The sequence below is a fragment of the Salmo salar genome, chromosome ssa05 (assembly GCF_905237065.1).
Source record: "Salmo salar chromosome ssa05, Ssal_v3.1, whole genome shotgun sequence".
Taxonomy (NCBI): domain Eukaryota; kingdom Metazoa; phylum Chordata; class Actinopteri; order Salmoniformes; family Salmonidae; genus Salmo; species Salmo salar.
The window spans coordinates 7,856,869-7,877,221 of record NC_059446.1 but is presented as its reverse complement, the minus strand read 5'-3'; the positions used below and the strand labels follow the sequence as shown (position 1 = coordinate 7,877,221).

Genomic DNA, 20,353 nt, shown 5'->3' with positions numbered 1-20,353 from the left:
TGGTGTTACAGACCAAGTAAAGAATAATTAATTAATTTCAAGCCCTTCATAATGTTAAAACGTTTTTAAAAGTGTGCCCCTCCACCTAACCCTGGGCCCTGTATGCCCTGCCAGCCCAGCAGGCCCCTCTCATACCCCTACCCATGCCCATTGCACCCGGGCCTGAGAATGCAGGCTTAGACAACCCTTCCCTACAAACCAAATGAGATGTTTAGCTACATGCTGAATGATGGCATATCATATCTTTCTGTCCATCATGGAGGTTACAATATCTTCATGTGACAGCTACAGATCAGACTGTGGACGCAAGGAGATATCTGTGGAAGTAAGGGGATATCTGTGGAAGTAAGGAGATATCTGTGGAAGTAAGGGGATATCTGTGGAAGTAAGGAGATATCTGTGGAAGTAAGGAGATATCTGTGGAAGTAAGGAGATATCTGTGGAAGCAAGGAGATATCTGTGGAAGTAAGGAGATATCTGTGGAAGTAAGGAGATATCTGTGGAAAGAGTGAAGGAAAGTGAGGATGATAACAGAAAACGATAACTCAATACTTTTTTTGATCAGACTTTTAATTGGACTTTTAAGTTCACATAAATAACATTACTTCATATATATTTTTTGTATATTATACAATTTTATATAATATATATTTCCCCCCAGATGATTTACATAATTGTGTTTCTACGAGTCAGATATCTATTGAAACAGAAGCGTTATGTTGATGTTGTTGTACTGAACACACAGTTGTTGTTTGATCCACATATCGATGGGGAGAAGTAAAGAGATATATTTCTAGAGTTGTAAAAAAGAATTCCTTCAGAAACACAACAGAAATGCAAAATAACGATCTATTCCGTCATGTCTAGAAGGTACTGTATACTGACTGAACTACAAAGAAAGTCAATTATTCTCAGTATGTTTATTGACCGGTAGTAGTAGCACAAAGCACAGCAAAACTACCTGAATGATATGCATGAACACACATGTCTCAATAAAGTTGTATATTTCAAATAGACATTTTGTTATGAATCTGTTTCTATAAAACTTTCATGAGATACACAGACTGTATAGACCAAGTAGATCAGAGACACATTGTCATGCATGCGGTAGGTGATCCCCAAGTCAAATGCACTTCTTGTACAAATAAATTGAGCTTGTCAGTTTTAGCTCAGAAATCAACAGCCAGCTTTCACCTGTTTACTTCACCTTGATCAGCTTTCTGAGAATTCAAGAAATGTTAACATTCACAAATCTGCTGCTCGACTAAAGAAAAGAGAACAACCTCTTTATCCAGCTTTGTGACCTTTGTATTACCCTTAATAACGGCATATAACTGATGTTATGTCTTATGTAGCCGTTATAAAGGCTTTATGAATGCATACATAAAAGGGATCTACAGTGAAGTGTTGCCACCTGTTATAATCAAAGCAGTGTTATTTAAAAGACCTGTGATTATTAGAGTCCAGTACTCAGCAAGCTCTTTAAAACAGAAGACCCGGGTCATGTGACTGAATCGTTGTCGTCTTAGGTCTGTAACGGTACTCAGGACTCACCGGCAGTTAGATACAGATCCATTCATATATCTGTCTCTCTGTCTCCAACTCTCTCTCTGCCAAATATAAATCTGCCAGATTGGGTAGCTTGTGCTTTCAATTAAAAACAGGAACTTAAAAACAAAAAACAGGAAATGGAATGGAAAACTAAGGCTTGATTGAATGGGTACTCTATTCCCCACATAGCGCATTATTTTTGACTTTCAAAAGTTGTGCACTATATTGGGAATAGAGTGCCATTTGGGGACGCAGCGTAAATCCACTGATGTGTGAAGTGAGATGAAATCGCCGCCATCAGGACGGCGTTACCAGTAGTATGAGACTGTCTGTTCCCAATATCTTCACTACTACGTTTAATTCACTGTAAAAATAAAGCATCCATTTGTTTTCAGTAAGTAACAGTTAGTATCTCAAGTATTACGTTATGCTAGTTCATCTGTTTTCCTGTTACACACTCCTTGTTATGTTTTTCTGCCTGCATAATAATATACTATTGATTGTCTTGATCAGACCCACTATGTATTCAATCCCTGAATATCAATCAGAGGAAAATCATATTTATGATCTACACCACGAACTCATAAAAAGCAGGCCCAAATAAATATATGATTATGTAACGCTTAACTTTTTGATGAAAATGTCATAGATTTGTATGGTCTTCTCTTCTCCATCTCTGGTGAAGGTTAATATGTGATTTTCTTGAATGAAAATCGGATGATTTCTATAAGAAAATAACAGGTCTACATTGTCTTGGGACTTTATACAAAGGAACAAATAATAATAACACACCTCTCTGTAGTAGGTAAACCTCGACCAGTGATTGGATGTGTGGGGAGCTGGTGGAACTCCGTAGTGACTGTGAGGGATTCTATTGGTCAGGAGTCAGGGAGTGCCTCATGATAACCAGGAAGTGAACCAGTAAAGGGTTAAGGAGATAGAGTGTATATAGAATAACCTGTGAACCAGAAGGTTTAAGTGGGATCCCATAATGCAGCATGCTTTTCGACGAAACAAAACCAAACAAAACATGAAGTGTGAACCAATCACAGAGGAAATACATATCATGCTATGACATCAAAACCGATAGAAAATCTAATGTTTTAACTGTCTCCTCCCTGAATATTCAACTTTGTGAACTTTTTTCTCCGTCAGTTTTGTAAATTTTACTGTGTTAAGAATCGCATAAACATCATAATCATATCTCTTTTCTATACAATATAAATTCACTATGCTTTCTGGAGGAAGAACAATCCTGCACAAATTCATTTTCTGTCTTTTTTTACACACTAGGGAAATAAATGTAAATCTATAAAGCAAACCAACTTATTATTCATAAATAATTAACATTCTCCTCTAATCAATCATGATTAATAAAGTTTCTTATAATACAAGACTAGCAGTCACATAATGCAAGTCAAGCTTCTGTGATGATTTGTAGATATCATAAACAACAACACACATCCTCACACTGAGACAAGTAGTAGGCATTGTAACTGAAACCATCCATGACGAGAAAAGAGAAGAGCTGGGGGAAAATGAGGAAGGAGGAAGCAGAGGATGAGGACCCAGCCCAGTCCAGTGAGTCCAGTCCAAAGCCCTCATCGGTCTCCGTGACAACAACCCCAATCTCAGCCGTCTCTGTGACAACAGGCCGAGTCGCAGCCCCAGTCCCGGTCTCAGTGACAGCCCTTCATACCCGACACGTAGGATGACTCCTGCTGGCGACACAGGGTCATCATCCCCTCCTGGTGTTCCTCAGGGCAGTCCACAAAGTCCGGCACCGGAAGCCCCGACAGGATCATCACTGACTTGTTCCAGATCATGAAGGTGGGTGCCACGGGGAGCAGGAAGCTGACCTCAAAGGTGTGCAGGTGTTGGGAGTTCATGGCGTCGTAGAAGGACAGGGAGTTGTTGTCGTAGTCCAGAAGGACTCCTAGACGTCTGAGCTGGTGGCTGGCCTCCACCAGCATCTCCTTGCCATTGTGACGCACCATGAAGTTGTTGTTACAGCGGGAGAACACCCAGGAGGAGGAGTTCTTACCACTCCACTCGTTCTTAGGGGCGGACTTGTAAGCCACGCCCACAGCGTACCTGTCAGAGGGGATTACAGAGAGTTAGGAAGGGCCGGTCATTGACTGAGGTTTGGAATGTTCAGTGAAAACTAGTGCATTAGTACTGCAAGTCTTTTGTCACTATTGTAGAGAAGAAATCAAAAGGGTAGAAAATACAACATTCTAGAATTGTTCCTATTTTGTATCGATAAAGCTTATTCCACTACTATAGTGGATATTAAATGATCGATGGAGGTTAATAAAGTGTTTCTGCATGAAGCTGTGAACAGTGAACAGTGTTATCAAGTTCACAACTCACCAGGTGGAGGCGCCCAGCAACACCTCCCAGTAGTGACAGCCGCTGTCGATGAAGACGTTTCCTGCTGCTCCGTACGACCCCGTGCTGCTGAAGCGCTCTGGAGTGTGGCTCTTCTTCAGGGAGCTCTCATCTTTCTCCATGGTCAGGCAGTCGTTGGACAGACGCAGCTTCTTGTGGGCCGTCTTTGGGTCAAGCTTAAAAGGCTGACCTGGAAGAGAGGTGGAGGAGAAGAGAGGAGGAGACGTTTAGCTTCACAGAGGTTCTCTAGGTTTAGCACACATCATCATTTGACATCAGCAGCAGAAGAAAGACAGGCGGACAATCAGCCTCAGGTCAAGTGTCTGAGATGAACATCAAAACTAGGATATTGTGAATAATGCTGTGAGTTTTATGATAGGGAACATAACATTTACACAACTCTAACAACACCCTTGGCCTTGGACAACCTGACATTTAACTCTGACAGCTCCAGCCTCCTCCTCCATCCCTCCTTCTCCTCCTCCATCCTTCCTCCTCCTCCTCCATCCCTCCTCCTCCTCCTCGTCTTACAGGGCTTTAATGAGCAACAATGAAGCTCCCTCCATCTCCTCCTCTCTCTCTCTCCTCCCTGCCTGCCCAATAATCTCCTTTTCTGAGTGAGTGTTACCGCGGACGGATATGAGATGCTTTGGCACTGTGCTTCTGGAAGCCAATTACATGAAAAGATTCTCTGCTTTGATCTGCTTATCGCTGCGAGCGCAGACATTTTCAAACACACACTGGCTCTGTCACACATTTCCTGGGGACTGTTGGTCTGGCTGGCTGGCTGAGTGAGTAGAGGAGGGGACTGAAGCCGCTGCACGTGACGGGCAACAGAGGACAAACACACAGGCGGTTACACTGACGCACACACACACGTGACAATCAACAAACCAGAAACAGTCATCACACACACACACACACACACACACACACACACACACACACACACCACTCACAGCATCTCTGTCATTACCAGTGTATTCCTACAGGGGCCGGGACACAGAGCCAAGGTGTCACTTAACGGCATCACCACCTTTTAAAGGGTTCCATCATGTTACCACTGAGACCAGGTGTGCAACCCAAATGTCACCCTATTCACTATATAGTGCCCTACTTTTGAGCCCAATGGGCCCAGGTCTATGGGCCCTGGTCTATGGGCCCTGGTCTATGGGCATTGGTCTATGGGCATTGGTCTATGGGCCCTGGTCTATGGGCCCTGGTCAATGGGCATTAGTCTATGGGCCCTGGTCTATGGGCATTGGTCTATGGGCCCTGGTCTATGGGCCCTGGTCTATGGGCATTGGTCTATGGGCCCTGGTCTATGGGCATTGGTCTATGGGCCGTTGTCTATGGGCCGTTGTCTATGGGCCGTTGTCTATGGGCCCCTGTCTATGGGCCCCTGTCTATGGGCCCTGGTCTATGGGCCCTGGTCTATGGGCCCTGGTCTATGGGCCCTGGTCTATGGGTCCTGGTCTAATAATTAATACAGTAATTAATACAACTATTTGAGATACAGAGTTGGGATTTTCTCACAACTAGGATTAGACATTTCTTCGTCCCAACAATACTTTATAAATGACGTGTAATTCACTGATGCTCACCGTTCTATTAGTGTCTGTGTATTGTTGAGGCACTGAGGAGATGGAATGAAAGCTGGAGCAATGTGTTTCTGTGTCAGCTGTGAACCCGTTCTGAGTGGGGTTATGTATATGTATCTAAACCACTGCAGCTATCGGAGGAAGAGAAATTATGGAAATGCATTTCAAAAGCACACACACACTTTATGAGTGCAGTGTTTGGGATTATGTGCTGTAGTAAACCTGTCAGAGGCAAGGAGAGGAAGGCTGGCTGACACTATCACGCTCCCTGCTACAGGAGAGAGAGAGAGAGAGAGAGAGAGAGAGAGAGAGAGAGAGAGAGAGAGAGACTAAATGACAGCTCTACCCTCGGGACACACAGACAGAGAGATGGACAGATGTCATGGAGAAGATGAAGGAGAGCGGTGGGATTATGTGCCATGGCTGCAGGCTGAGGGTCAGAGAGACAAGCAGAAAGGACACTGCCCCAGAAAACAAGGTCTACCAGACCAGGGGAAGCCCCACCTCCATCCTCCGTCTGCTTCCCTCAACCCCCACCTCCACCCTCCGTCTGCATCCCTCAACCCCCACCCTCCGTCTGCATCCCTCAACCCCCACCTCCACCCTCCGTCTGCATCCCTCAACCCCCACCTCCACCCTCCGTCTGCATCCCTCAACCCCCACCTCCACCCTCCGTCTGTATCCCTCAACCCCCACCTCCACCCTCCGTCTGCATCCCTCAACCTCCACCCTCCGTCTACATCCCTCAACCCCCACCATCCTTCTGCATCCCTCAACCCTCCATCTTCTCCTCCTCCTCTTCCATCTCCTCCTCTACCCTCCATCTTCTCCTCCTCCTCTACCCTCCATCTTCTCCTCCTCCTCTTCCATTTCCTCCTCTACCCTCCATCTTATCCTCCTCCTCTTTCATCTCCTCCTCTACCCTCATCTTCTCCTCCTCCTCTTCCATCTCCTCCTCTACCCTCCATCTTCTCCTCCTCCTCTTCCATCTCCTCGTCTACCCTACCTCTTCTCCTCCTCCTCTTCCATCTCCTCGTCTACCCTACCTCTTCTCCTCCTCCTCTTCCATCTCCTCGTCTACCCTACCTCTTCTCCTCCTCCTCTACCCTCCATCTTCTCCTCCTCCTCTACCCTCCATCTTCTCCTCCTCCTCTTCCATCTCCTCCTCTACCCTCCATCTTCTCCTCCTCTTCTTCCATCTCCTCCTCTACCCTCCATCTTCTCCTCCTCTTCTCTCATCTCCTCCTCTACCCTCCATCTTCTCCTCCTCCTCTTCCATCTCCTCCTCTACCCTCCATCTTCTCCTCCTCCTCTACCCTCCATCTTCTCCTCCTCCTCTTCCATTTCCTCCTCTACCCTCCATCTTCTCCTCCTCCTCCTCCATCCTCCCTCCACCAGTATTATTCATGTATGAACCGTTATTCTACTGAGAATGATGGTGAATGTCCGAGCTTGTCAACGTGAAGTCAAGACCTTTTTAAGAACATCAAGTGATTATATTTGTCTAATAGACTTAAATGATTCCTGTGTAATAGTGTAGATAACAGCTTGGTGTCTTCAATGATTCCTGTGTAATAGTGTAGATAACAGCTTGGTTGTCTTCAATGATTCCTGTATAATAGTGTAGATAACAGCTTGGTTGTCTTCAATGATTCCTGTGTAATAGTGTAGATAACAGCTTGGTTGTCTTCAATGATTCCTGTGTAATAGTGTAGATAACAGCTTGGTTGTCTTCAATGATTCCTGTATAATAGTGTAGATAACAGCTTGGTGTCTTCAATGATTCCTGTATAATAGTGTAGATAACAGCTTGGTTGTCTTCAATAATTCCTGTGTAATAGTGTAGATAACAGCTTGGTTGTCTTCAATGATTCCTGTGTAATAGTGTAGATAACAGCTTGGTTGTCTTCAATGATTCCTGTGTAATAGTGTAGATAACAGCTTGGCCTATATACAGTTTACCCATCCAGAGTACAGTATTCATGTTCCAATTTATTTCACAGTGGTTTTTCAAGTGGAAGAAGTTTTGGGTTTAACGTTACATGTCACTGTTATTTGTGAAACGTGTTTTGCAAGCAACGCTGAAATGTGACAACCTAAAGCTAAAATCTCCAAGTCGCTTCTCGTCTAGTCGTCCGAAAAATATGACAACAACCAAAAATCCTCCTATCTTACTGCTGAGACTTCAGGCTTTCACTAAAACGCATCTTGTGGTACTTAAAAGCTTCGGCGCTTCGTTTCAATGGCTGCTCGCTGTGTGCTTGAGGAGGGGGACCAAGCATACACCATGAATGTTTTTTGATTGTTGTTTTTGTCGTGACCCATTTTCTCTCCACCTCTACGTGCTAGTGAAGAACTTCTTCTGGGTATACTAATTCCAGAGAAAAGGGTCCAGTTGCCAGGACCACAAATACAAATTCCATCTAGACACAGTTGCCCTAGAGCAAACAAAAAACTATACCTACAGTGCATTTGGAAAGTGTTCAGACCCCTTGACCTTTTCCACATTTTGTAACGTTACAGCCTTACTCTAAAACGGTTTAAATAAAAATGTTCCCTCATTAATCTACCAATAATGACAAAGCGAAAACAGGTTTTCAGACATAAAAGGACAAAACAGAAATACCTTATTTACATAAGTATTCAGACCTTTTGCTTTGAGACTCTACATTTAGCTCAGGTCCATCCTGTTTCCATTGATCATCTTTGAGATGTTTCTACAACTTGATTGGAGTCCACCTGTAGTAAATTCAATAGATTGGACATGATTTGGAAAAGCACACACCTGTATAAGGTCCCACAGATGACAGTGCATGTCAGAGCAAAAACCAAGCCATGAGGTCAAAGGAATTGTCCGTAGATTTCCAAGACAAGATTGTGTCGAGGCACAGATCTGGGGAAGGGAATCAAAACATTTCTGTAGCATTGAAGGTCCCCAAGAACACAGTGTCCTCTATGATTCTTAAAGGGAAGAAGTTTGGAACCACCAAGACTCTTCCTAGAGCTGGCTACCTGGCCAAACTGAGCAATCGGGGGAGAAGTGCCTTGGTCAGGGAGGTGACCATGAAACCAATGGTCATTCTGGCAGAGCTCTGGAGATGGGAGAACCTTCCAGAAGGAGAACCATCTCTGCAGCACTCCACGAAATCAGGCCTTTATGGTAGAGTGGCCTGATGGAAGCCACTCCTCAGTAAAAAGCACATGATATCCTGCTTGGAGTTTGCCAAAAGGCACCTAAAGGACTCTCAGACCACAAGAAACAAGATTCTCTGATCTGATGAAACCAAGATTGAACTCTTTGGCCTGAGCATCACGTCTGGAGGAAACCTGGCACCATCCCTACGGTGAAGCATGGTGGTGACAGCATCATTCTGTGGGGATGTTTTTCAGGATCGAGGGAAAGATGAACGTAGCAAAGTACAGAGAGATCCTTGATTGAAAACCTGCTCCAGAGCACTCAGGACCTCAGACTGGGGCAAAGGTTCACCTTCCAACAAGACAAGGACCCTAAACACAGCCAAGACAACACAGGAGTGGCTTCGGGACAAGTCTCTGAATGTCCTTGAGTGGCCCAGCCAGAGCCCGGACTTGAACCCGATTTAACATCTCTGGAGAGACCTGAAAATAGCTGTGCAGCGACGCTCCCCATCTAACCTGACAGACCTTGAGAGGATCTGCAGAGAAGAATGGGAGAAACTCCCCAAATACTGGTGTGCCAAGCTTGTAGCGTCTTACCCAAGAAGACTCAATGCTGTAATCGCTGCCAAAGGTGCTTCAACAAAGTACTGAGTAAAGGTTCTGAATACTTACGTAAATGTGATATTTCAGTTTTACCCTTTTAGTAGTGTCTCAGACATAAGGAAGTGGATGGCTGCAAACTTTCTACTCTTAAACTCGGACAAAACAGAGATGCTTGTTCTAGGTCCCAAGAAACAAAGAGATCTTCTGTTGAATCTGACAATTAATCTGGATGGTTGTACAGTCGTCTCAAATAAAACTGTGAAGGACCTCGGCGTTACTCTGGACCCTGATCTCTCTTTTGAAGAACATATCAAGACTGTTTCAAGGACAGCTTTTTTCCATCTACGTAACATTGCAAAAATCAGAAACTTTCTGTCCAAAAATGACGCAGAAAAATTTATCCATGCCTTTGTTACTTCTAGGTTGGACTACTGCAATGCTCTACTTTCCGGCTACCCGGATAAAGCACTAAATAAACTTCAGTTAGTGCTAAATACGGCTGCTAGAATCCTGACTAGAACCAAAAAAATGTATCATATTACTCCAGTGCTAGCCTCCCTACACTGGCTTCCTGTTAAGGCAAGGGCTGATTTCAAGGTTTTACTGCTAACCTACAAAGCATTACATGGGCTTGCTCCTACCTATCTTTCCGATTTGGTCCTGCCGTACATACCTACACGTACGCTACGGTCACAAGACGCGGGTCTCCTAATTGTTCCTAGAATTTCTAAGCAAACAGCTGGAGGCAGGGCTTTCTCCTATAGAGCTCCATTTTTATGGAATAGTCTGCCTACCCATGTGAGAGACGCAGACTCAGTCTCAACCTTTAAGTCTTTACTGAAGACACATCTCTTCAGTAGGTCCTATGATTAAGTGTAGTCTGGCCCAGGGGTGTGAAGGTGAACGGAAAGGCTAGAGCAACGAACCGCCCTTACTGTCTCTGCCTGGCCGGTTTCCCCTCTTTCCACTGGGATTCTCTGCCTCTACCCCTATTACAGGGGCTGAGTCACTGGCTTACTGGTGTTCTTCCATGCCGTCCCTGGGAGGGGTGCGTCACTTGAGTGGGTTGAGTCACTGACGTGGTCTTCCTGTCTGGGTTGGTGCCCCCCCTTGGGCTGTGCCGTGGCGGAGATCTTTGTGGGCTATACTCGGCCTTGTCCCGGGATGGTATGTTGGTGGTTGGAGATATCCCTCCAGTGGTGTGGAGGCTGTGCTTTGGCAAAGTGGGTGGGGTTATATCCTACCTGTTTGGCCCTGTCCGGGGGTTTCATCGGATGGGGCCACAGTGTCTCCTGACCCCTCCCGTCTCAGCCTCCAGTATTTATGCTGCAGTAGTTTATGTGTCGGGGGGCTAGGGTCAGTCTGTCACATCTGGAGTATTTCTCTTGTCTTTTTTGGTGTCCTGTGTGAATTTAAATATGCTCTCTCTAATTCTCTCTTTCTCTTTCTTTCTTTCTCTCTCTCGGAGGACCTGAGCCCTAGGACCATGCCTCAGGACTACTTGGCTTGATGACACCTTGCTGTCCAAAGTTCACCTGGCCGTGCTGCTGCTCCAGTTCCAACTGTTCTGCCTGCAGCTATGGAACCCTGCTACCTGTCCCAGACCTGTTGTCCCAGACCTGCTGGAACCCTGACCTATTCACCGGACGTGCTACCTGTCCCAGACCTGCTGTTTTCAACTCTCTAGAGACAGCAGGAGCGGTAGAGATACTCTCAAAGATCGGCTATGAAAAAGCCAACTGACACTTACTCTTGTGTTACTGACTTGTTGCACCCTCGACAACTACTATGATTATTATTATTTGACATTGCTGGTCATTTATGAACATTTGAACATCTAGGCCATGTGCTGTTATAATCTCCACCCGGCACAGCCAGAAGAGGACTGGCCACCCCTCATAGCCTGGTTCCTCTCTAGGTTTCTTCCTAGGTTTTGGCCTTTCTAGGGAGTTTTTCCTAGCCACCGTGCTTCTACACCTGCATTGCTTGCTGTTTGGGGTTTTAGGCTGGGTTTCTGTACAGCACTTTGAGATATCAGCTGATGTAAGAAGGGCTATATAAATACATTTGATTAGTACATTTGCACAGATTTCAAAAAAACTGTTTTTGCTTTGTCATTATGGGGTATTGTGATGTCATTATGGGGTATTGTGATGTCATTATGGGGTATTGTGTGTAGATTGATGAGGGAAAAAAATGATTTAATCAATTTTAGAATAAGGCTGTAACGTAACAAAATGTGGAAAAAGTCAAGGGGTCTGAATTCTTTCCCAATGCACTGTATAAAGGGAAGGAGGGATGAGAGAGGGAAAGAGGGATGAGAGAGGGAAGGAGGGATGAGAGAGGGAAGGAGGGATGAGAGAGGGAAGGAGGGATGAGAGAGGGAAGGAGGGATGAGAGAGGGAAGGAGGAATGACAGAGGGAAGGAGGAATGAGAGAGGGAAGGAGGGATGAGAGAGGGAAGGAGGGATGAGAGAGGAAAGGAGGAATGAGAGAGGGAAGGAGGGATGAGAGAGGGAAGGAGGGATGAGAGAGGGAAAGAGAGATGAGAGAGGGAAGGAGGGATGAGAGAGGGAAGGAGGAATGAGAAAGGGAAGAAGGGATGAAAGAGGGAAAGAGGGATGAGAGGGAAAGAGGAATGAGAAAGGGAAGGAGGGATGAGAGAGGGAAGGAGGAATGAGAGAGAGGGAAGGAGGAATGAGAGAGGGAAGGAGGAATGAGAGAGGGAAGGAAGGATGAGAGAGGGAAGGAGGGATGAGAGAGGGAAGGGGGAATGAGAAAGGGAAGGAGGGATGAGAGAGGGAAGGAGGGATGAGAGAGGGAAAGAGAGATGAGAGAGGGAAGGAGGGATGAGAGAGGGAAGGAGGAATGAGAAAGGGAAGAAGGGATGAGAGAGGGAAAGAGGGATGAGAGAGGGACGGAGGGATGAGAGAGGGAAAGAGGGATGAGAGAGGGAAGGAGGAATGAGAAAGGGAAGGAGGGATGAGAGAGGGAAGGAGGGATGAGAGAGGGAAGGAGGGATGAGAGAGGGAAAGAGAGATGAGAGAGGGAAGGAGGGATGAGAGAGGGAAGGAGGAATGAGAAAGGGAAGGAGGGGTGAGAGAGAGAAAGAGGGATGAGAGAGGGAAGGAGGGATGAGAGAGGGAAGGAGGATTGAGAAAGGGAAGGAGGGATGAGAGAGGGAAAAGAGGGATGAGAGAGGGAAGGAGGAATGAGAAAGGGAAGGAGGGATGAGAGAGGGAAGGAGGGATGAGAGAGGGAAGGAGGAATGAGAAAGGGAAGGAGGGATGAGAGAGGGAAAGAGGGATGAGAGAGGGAAGGAGGGATGAGAGAGGGAAAGAGGGATGAGATAGGGAAAGAGGGATGAGAAAGGGAAAGAGGGATGAGATAGGGAAAGAGGGATGAGAGAGGGAAGGAGGGATGAGAGAGGGAAGGAGGGATGAGAGAGGGAAGGAGGGATGAGAGAGGGAAGGAGGGATGAGAGAGGGAAGGAGGAATGAGAAAGGGAAGGAGAGATGAGAGAGGGAAGGAGGAATGAGAAAGGGAAGGAGGGATGACAGAGGGAAGGAGGGATGACAGAGGGAAAGAGAGATGAGAGAGGGAAGGAGGGATGAGAGAGGGAAGGAGGGATGAGAGAGGGAAGGAGGGGTGAGAGAGAGAAAGAGGGATGAGAGAGGGAAGGAGGGATGAGAGAGGGAAGGAGGGATGAGAGAGGGAAGGAGGGATGAGAGAGGGAAGGAGGAATGAGAAAGAGAAGGAGGGATGAGAGAGGGAAGGAGGGATGAGAGAGGGAAGGAGGAATGAGAAAGGGAAGGAGGGATGAGAGAGGGAAGGAGGGATGAGAGAGAGGGAAGGAGGAATGAGAAAGGGAAGGAGGGATGAGAGAGGGAAGGAGGGATGAGAGAGGGAAGGAGGAATGAGAAAGGGAAGGAGGGATGAGAGAGGGAAAGAGGGATGAGAGAGGGAAGGAGGGATGAGAGAGGGAAGGAGGAATGAGAAAGGGAAGGAGGGGTGAGAGAGGGAAAGAGGGATGAGAAAGGGAAGGAGGGATGAGAGAGGGAAAGAGGGATGAGAGAGGGAAGGAGGGATGAGAGAGGGAAAGAGGGATGAGAAAGGGAGGACAAGCTAACTCACTGCTAGCTCCAAATACCCTGTGTTTCACCTCCAAACCTCCCCCCGGGTGACTCCATAGCCTCTCTGATGCAATAATCCATTTGAATGCTGTCAGCACCTATCCGGCTGTAACAGGGGCATTTGTAAGTAATTGAAGCCCTGAGCGAGAGAGAGGCAGACAGGCAGGGCTGTAGAGGTGTGAGGAGGGAGAAATCATGGCATTAGCCAACTTACCGTGTGATCAGGAGGGAAGGGAGGGAGAGAGGGAGGGAGGGTAGTGAGAGAGAGAGAGAGAGAGAGAGACAGAAAGGGAGGGAGGGAGGGAAAGTGATTGATGGGTCTAATGGAGTCATTATCACTGGTTGGGTGGCGTCGGTCCATGTATTGCATACCAATAAAGCCTTTTCTCTCATCTATCTAGCCAGTGGCTGTTCTCTAATGTCTGGAAGAACTGGTCTAATTCAGTGGTGTAAAGTACTTAAGTAAAAATACTTTAAAGTATTACTTAAGTCGTTTTTTGGGGTATCTGTACTTTACTTTAATTTACTATTTATATTTACTTTTACTTCACGACATTCCTTAAGAAAAAAATTTACTTTTTACTCCATACATTTTACTCCATACAAAAGTACTCATTACATTTTAAATGCTTAGCAGGATAGAAAATGGTCCAATTCACACACTTATCAAAAGAACATTCCTGGTCATCCCAAATGCCTGGTTTGCTTAATATAATGAATTTAAAATTATTTGTACTTTTACTTTTGATTCTTAAGTATATTTAAAACCAACTACTTTTAGACTTTTACTCAAGTAGTATTTTACTCAAGTATGAAAATTGGGTACTTTTTCCACCAATGGTCTAATTAGAGGCCAGGGGTTCTACCCAGAGAGCAGGGCCTCGGGCTGGGCCAAGCAACTGGGAAGACAGGGTCTGGAGGGCCGGGAGCCTGGGGGTATGGCACGACCACAGGGCTGGGGGACTTACTGTTGGTTTTGAGGCGGGCTGGGTCGCTGTTGCGGCTGCCTGCCTGGTTGATGGCCTTGACAAAGAAGACATAACGTGTTCCACTCTGCAGGCCGTGCACCGTGTAGTGGTTCTGCTTGATGTTGGGGACAATCATCCAACTGTCCACACTGTTATAGAGACCTGGAGAGATACAGACTGTTATACAGACCTGGAGAGATACATACTGTTATACAGACCTGGAGAGATACATACTGTTATAGAGACCTGGAGAGATACATACTGTTATAGAGACCTGGAGAGATACATACTGTTATAGAGACCTGGAGAGATACAGACTGTTATAGAGACCTGGAGAGATACAGACTGTTATAGAGACCTGGAGAGATACATACTGTTATAGAGACCTGGAGAGATACATACTGTTATAGAGACCTGGAGAGATACATACTGTTATAGAGACCTGGAGAGATACATACTGTTATAGAGACCTGGAGAGATACATACTGTTATAGAGACCTGGAGAGATACAGACTGTTATAGAGACCTGGAGAGATACATACTGTTATAGAGACCTGGAGAGATACAGACTGTTATAGAGACCTGGAGAGATACAGACTGTTATAGAGACCTGGAGAGATACAGACTGTTATAGAGACCTGGAGAGATACATACTGTTATAGAGACCTGGAGAGATACAGACTGTTATAGAGACCTGGAGAGATACAGACTGTTATAGAGACCTGGAGAGATACATACTGTTATACAGACCTGGAGAGATACAGACTGTTATAGAGACCTGGAGAGATACAGACTGTTATAGAGACCTGGAGAGATACATACTGTTATAGAGACCTGGAGAGATACATACTGTTATAGAGACCTGGAGAGATACATACTGTTATAGAGACCTGGAGAGATACAGACTGTTATAGAGACCTGGAGAGATACATACTGTTATAGAGACCTGGAGAGATACAGACTGTTATAGAGACCTGGAGAGATACAGACTGTTATAGAGACCTGGAGAGAGATACATACTGTTATAGAGACCTGGAGAGAGATACATACTGTTATACAGACCTGGAGAGAGATACAGACTGTTATACAGACCTGGAGAGAGATACAGACTGTTATACAGACCTGGAGAGATACAGACTGTTATACAGACCTGGAGAGATACATACTGTTATAGAGACCTGGAGAGAGATACATACTGTTATAGAGACCTGGAGAGATACATACTGTTATAGAGACCTGGAGAGATACATACTGTTATACAGACCTGGAGAGATACATACTGTTATAGAGACCTGGAGAGATACATACTGTTATAGAGACCTGGAGAGATACATACTGTTATAGAGACCTGGAGAGATACATACTGTTATAGAGACCTAGAGAGATACATACTGTTATAGAGACCTGGAGAGATACATACTGTTATAGAGACCTGGAGAGGTACATACTGTTATAGAGACCTGGAGAGATACATACTGTTATAGAGACCTGGAGAGATACATACTGTTATAGAGACCTGGAGAGATACATACTGTTATAGAGACCTGGAGAGATACATACTGTTATAGAGACCTGGAGAGATACAGACTGTTATACAGACCTGGAGAGATACATACTGTTATAGAGACCTGGAGAGATACATACTGTTATAGAGACCTGGAGAGATACATACTGTTATAGAGACCTGGAGAGATACAGACTGTTATAGAGACCTGGAGAGAGATACATACTGTTATAGAGACCTGGAGAGATACAGACTGTTATAGAGACCTGGAGAGATACAGACTGTTATAGAGACCTGGAGAGATACATACTGTTATACAGACCTGGAGAGATACAGACTGTTATAGAGACCTGGAGAGATACATACTGTTATAGACCTGGAGAGATACATACTGTTATACAGACCTGGAGATACATAGACCTGACAATGTAACAAGACTGACTTCTTCACACTCCCTGTTCCAACAACAAGACGGACTTCTTCACACTCCCTGTTCCAACACCAAGGCTAACTTTCTATATTCTATCTTCCCTTTTCATCTGTTTAAGCAAACATGCATCATTTATGTGAACAGTGTAGGCAGAGGTAGCTAAGGATCTATCCCATCAGGTATAAATCAGGTCTATGTGAACAGTGGAAGCAGAGGTAGCTATGTGACTTATGACACAACACCACTATGTGACATATAACATAACAACACTATGTGACTTATAACACAACAACACTATGTGACTTATAACACAACAACAACACTATATGACTTATGACACAACACCACTATGTGACATATAACATAACAACACTATGTGACTTATAACACAACAACACTATGTGACTTATAACACAACAACAACACTATATGACTTATGACACAACACCACTATGTGACTTATAACACAACATGCATCATAATCTTTAACAATACTTGGGACAGAGAAATGTACATTCCAACATAAGTAGTGGTAGTAAAGACGTGATTGTAATTTCTAAAAGACATTCTTGTAAAAAACCAGAGTCAACTAAATAGATAAATACAGGGTCCTATGGGTCTGTAAACTAGAACAACAATACTGTTCTTTCCAAAATATCCAATTTTTTTTCTTCTACCAGTCTCCAAAGTATTGTCATCATGCTTGAAAACCAGAAGAAGAGCTTTCAGACCATAGACGTGTCCCTTTGGACAGGGACAAGACATGAATTATTGAAGGGAGATGGAACCAAGGGCATGTTTAAGTAATAACACAGGATCTGGCCTCCCGAGTGGCGCAGTGGTCTAAGACACTGCATCGCAGTGCTAGCTGTGCCACTAGAGATTCTGGGTTCGAGTCCAGGTTCTGTCGCAGTTGGTCGTGACCGGGAGACTCTTGGGGTGACGCACAATTAGCCCAACATTGTCCGGGTCAGGGGAGGGTTTGGCCGGCAAGGGATGTCCTTGTCCCATCGAGCACTAGCGACTCCTGTGTCGGGCCGGGCGCAGCGCACATTGACACGGTCGCCAGGTGTACAGTGTTTCCTCCGACACATTGGTGCGGCTGGCTTCCGGGTTCTGTGGGCATTGAGTCAAGAAGCAGTGCAGCTTGGTTGGGCTGTGTTTCGGAGGGCGCACGGCTCTCAACCTTCGCCTTTCCCGAGTCCGTACGGGAGTTGCAGCGATGAGACAAGACTGTAACTACCAATTGGATACCACGAAAAAGGGGTAAAACATTTTTTTTTTTAAACAAATAACACAGGGTCTGCTTGTAAATATCAATAGTTAACAGGATGTACAGTGGAAGTCGAAAGTTTACATACACTTAGGTTGGAGTCATAAAAACTTATTTTTCAACCACTCCACAAATCTCTTAACAAACTATAGTTTTGGCAAGTCGGTTAGGACATCTACTTTGTGCATGAAAGTCATTTTCCCAACAATTGTTTACAGACAGATTATTTCACTTATAATTCACTGTATCACAATACCAGTGGGTCAGATGTTTACATACACTAAGTTGACTGCGCCTTTAAACAGCTTGGAAAATTCCAGAAAATGATGTCATGGCTTTAGAAGCTTCTGATAGGCTAATTGACATAATTTGAGTTAATTGGAGGTGTACCTGTGGATGTATTTCAAGGCCTACCTTCAAACTCAGTGCCTCTTTGCTTGACATCATTGGAAAATCAAAAGAAATCAGCCAAGACCTCCGAAAAAAATTGTAGACCTCCACAAGTCTGGTTCATCCTTGGGAGCAATTTCCAAACGCCTGAAGGTAACACATTCATCTGTACAAACAGTAGTACGAAAGCATAAACACCATGGGACCACGCAGCCGTCATACCGCTCGCGTTCTGTCTCCTAGAGATAAACATACTTTGGTGCGAAAAGTGCAAATCAATCCCAGAACAACAGCAAAGGACCTTGTTGAAGATGCTGGAGGAAACAGGTACAAAAGTATCTATATCCACAGTAAAACGAGTCCTAAATCAACATAACCTGAAAGGCCACTCAGCAAGGAAGAAGCCACTGCTGCAAAACCGCCCCCAAAAAAGCCAGACTACGATTTGCAACTGCGCATTTGGACAAAGATTGTACTTTTTGGAGAAATGTCCTCTGGTCTGATGAAACAAAAATAGAACTGTTTGGCCATAATAACCATTGTTATGTTTGGAGGAAAAAGGGGGAGATTTGCAAGCCGAAGAACACCATCCCAAGCATGAAGCACGGGGGTGGCAGCATCATGTTGCGGGGGTGCTTTGCTGCAGGGGGGATTGGTGCACTTCACAAAATAGATGGCTTCATGAGGAAGACAAATTGTGTGAATATATTGAAGCAACATCTCAAGACATCAGTCAGGAAGTTAAAGCTTGGTCGCAAATGGGTCTTCCAAATGGACGATGACCACAAGCATACTTCCAAAGTTGTGGCAAAATGGCTTAAGGACAACAAAGTCAAGGTATTGGAGGGGCCATCACAAAACCCTGACCTCAATCCTATAGAACATTTGTGGGCATAATTGAAAAAGCATGCGCGAGCAAGGAGGCCTACAAACCTGACTCAGTTACACCAGCTCTGTCAGGAGGAATGTGCCAAAATTCATTGAACTTATTGTGGGAAGCTTGTGGAAGGAAACATTTGACCCAAGTTAAACAATTTAAAGGCGATGCTACCAAATACTAATTGAGTGTATGTAAACTTCTGACCCACTGGGAATGTGACGAAAGAAATAAAGCCTGAAATAAATCCATCTCTCTACTACTATTCTGACATTTCACATTCTTAAAATAAAGTGGTGATCCTAACTGACCTAAGACAGGGAATATTTACTAGGTTTAAATGTCAGGAATTGTGAAAAACGGAGTTTAAATGTATTTGGCTAAGGTGTATGTAAACTTCCGACTTCAACTGTAAATAAGCACGTTAACAGTGGAATTTGAAGTCTGGACAAAGTAGAGGCACCTTAAAGATAAAAGCAAGAGACTGAGGTGTCCCAAATGGCACCCTATTCCCTATAAAGTGCACTATATGCCCTATGGGCCTCTGGTCAAAAGTAGTGCACTACACTATATAGAAATAGGGTGCAATTTAGGACGTAAACTACTGTACATCCAGACATCTAGGCTATTACTTTTCTGAGACGGGAAAAATAGATTGTGTGTCACATCTAACTGATATAGGGAGCATACGGAAACAGGGCACAGGGAAATGTGAGTTCCTGTTGCACATTTAATAGGCTTTTGGTATTAGCTGCACACAAAACTACAATGTACACTGCTATACTACAAACACACTGTCCTCTTAATTATAATACACTGCTATACTACAAACACACTGTCCTGATAACTATAATATACTGCTATACTACAAACACACTGTCCTCATAATTATAATACACTGCTATACTACAAACACACTGTCCTGATAACTATAATATACTGCTATACTACAAACACACTGTCCTCATAATTATAATACACTGCTATACTACAAACACACTGTCCTGATAACTATACTATACTACAAACACACTGTCCTGATAACTATAATATACTGCTATACTACAAACACACTGTCCTGATAACTATAATATACTGCTATACTACAAACACACTGTCCTGATAATTATAATATACTGCTATACTACAAACACACTGTGCTGTTAACTATAATATACTGCTATACTACAAACACACTGTCCATCGTTTTGACTCTGGAGAAGCTTCAAAGTGAAGATGTTGGCAAATGACCCATTTCACTGTTAGTCTACAGCTTTGTTCATGAAGCATGTGACAAATAAAATGTGATTTGATTTGAGTGAATGTGTCATTTTTAGAGAAAAGAGAGAGAAGAGAACAGGGAGAGAGGAAACACGTCGCCTGAGCAGCGTTTCCAGATGACTTCTGTCTGTCTGTCTGTCTGTCTGTCTGTCTGTCTGTCTGTCTGTCTGTCTGTGTTTGAGATCCATTACGTCTACATCATTAACAGGGAAC

General features: G+C 44.5%; 1 protein-coding gene across 3 annotated transcripts in view; it reads right to left on the bottom strand.

The window, feature by feature from the left end:
• Nucleotides 1-905: 905 nt before the first annotated feature.
• Nucleotides 906-20,353, bottom strand: part of LOC106604185 (probable E3 ubiquitin-protein ligase MID2) — a 296,937-nt gene continuing 277,489 nt past the window's right edge. For all 3 annotated transcript variants that reach the window (XM_045717834.1, XM_045717833.1, XM_045717835.1), the window contains 3 exons: nucleotides 14,386-14,547; nucleotides 3,925-4,132; nucleotides 906-3,645 (listed from right to left, as the gene is read on the bottom strand). In XM_045717834.1, coding sequence (XP_045573790.1) covers nucleotides 3,231-3,645; nucleotides 3,925-4,132; nucleotides 14,386-14,547 — 785 coding nt within the window. In that variant the 3' untranslated portion in view covers nucleotides 906-3,230. The remainder of the gene's footprint in view (nucleotides 3,646-3,924; nucleotides 4,133-14,385; nucleotides 14,548-20,353) is intronic.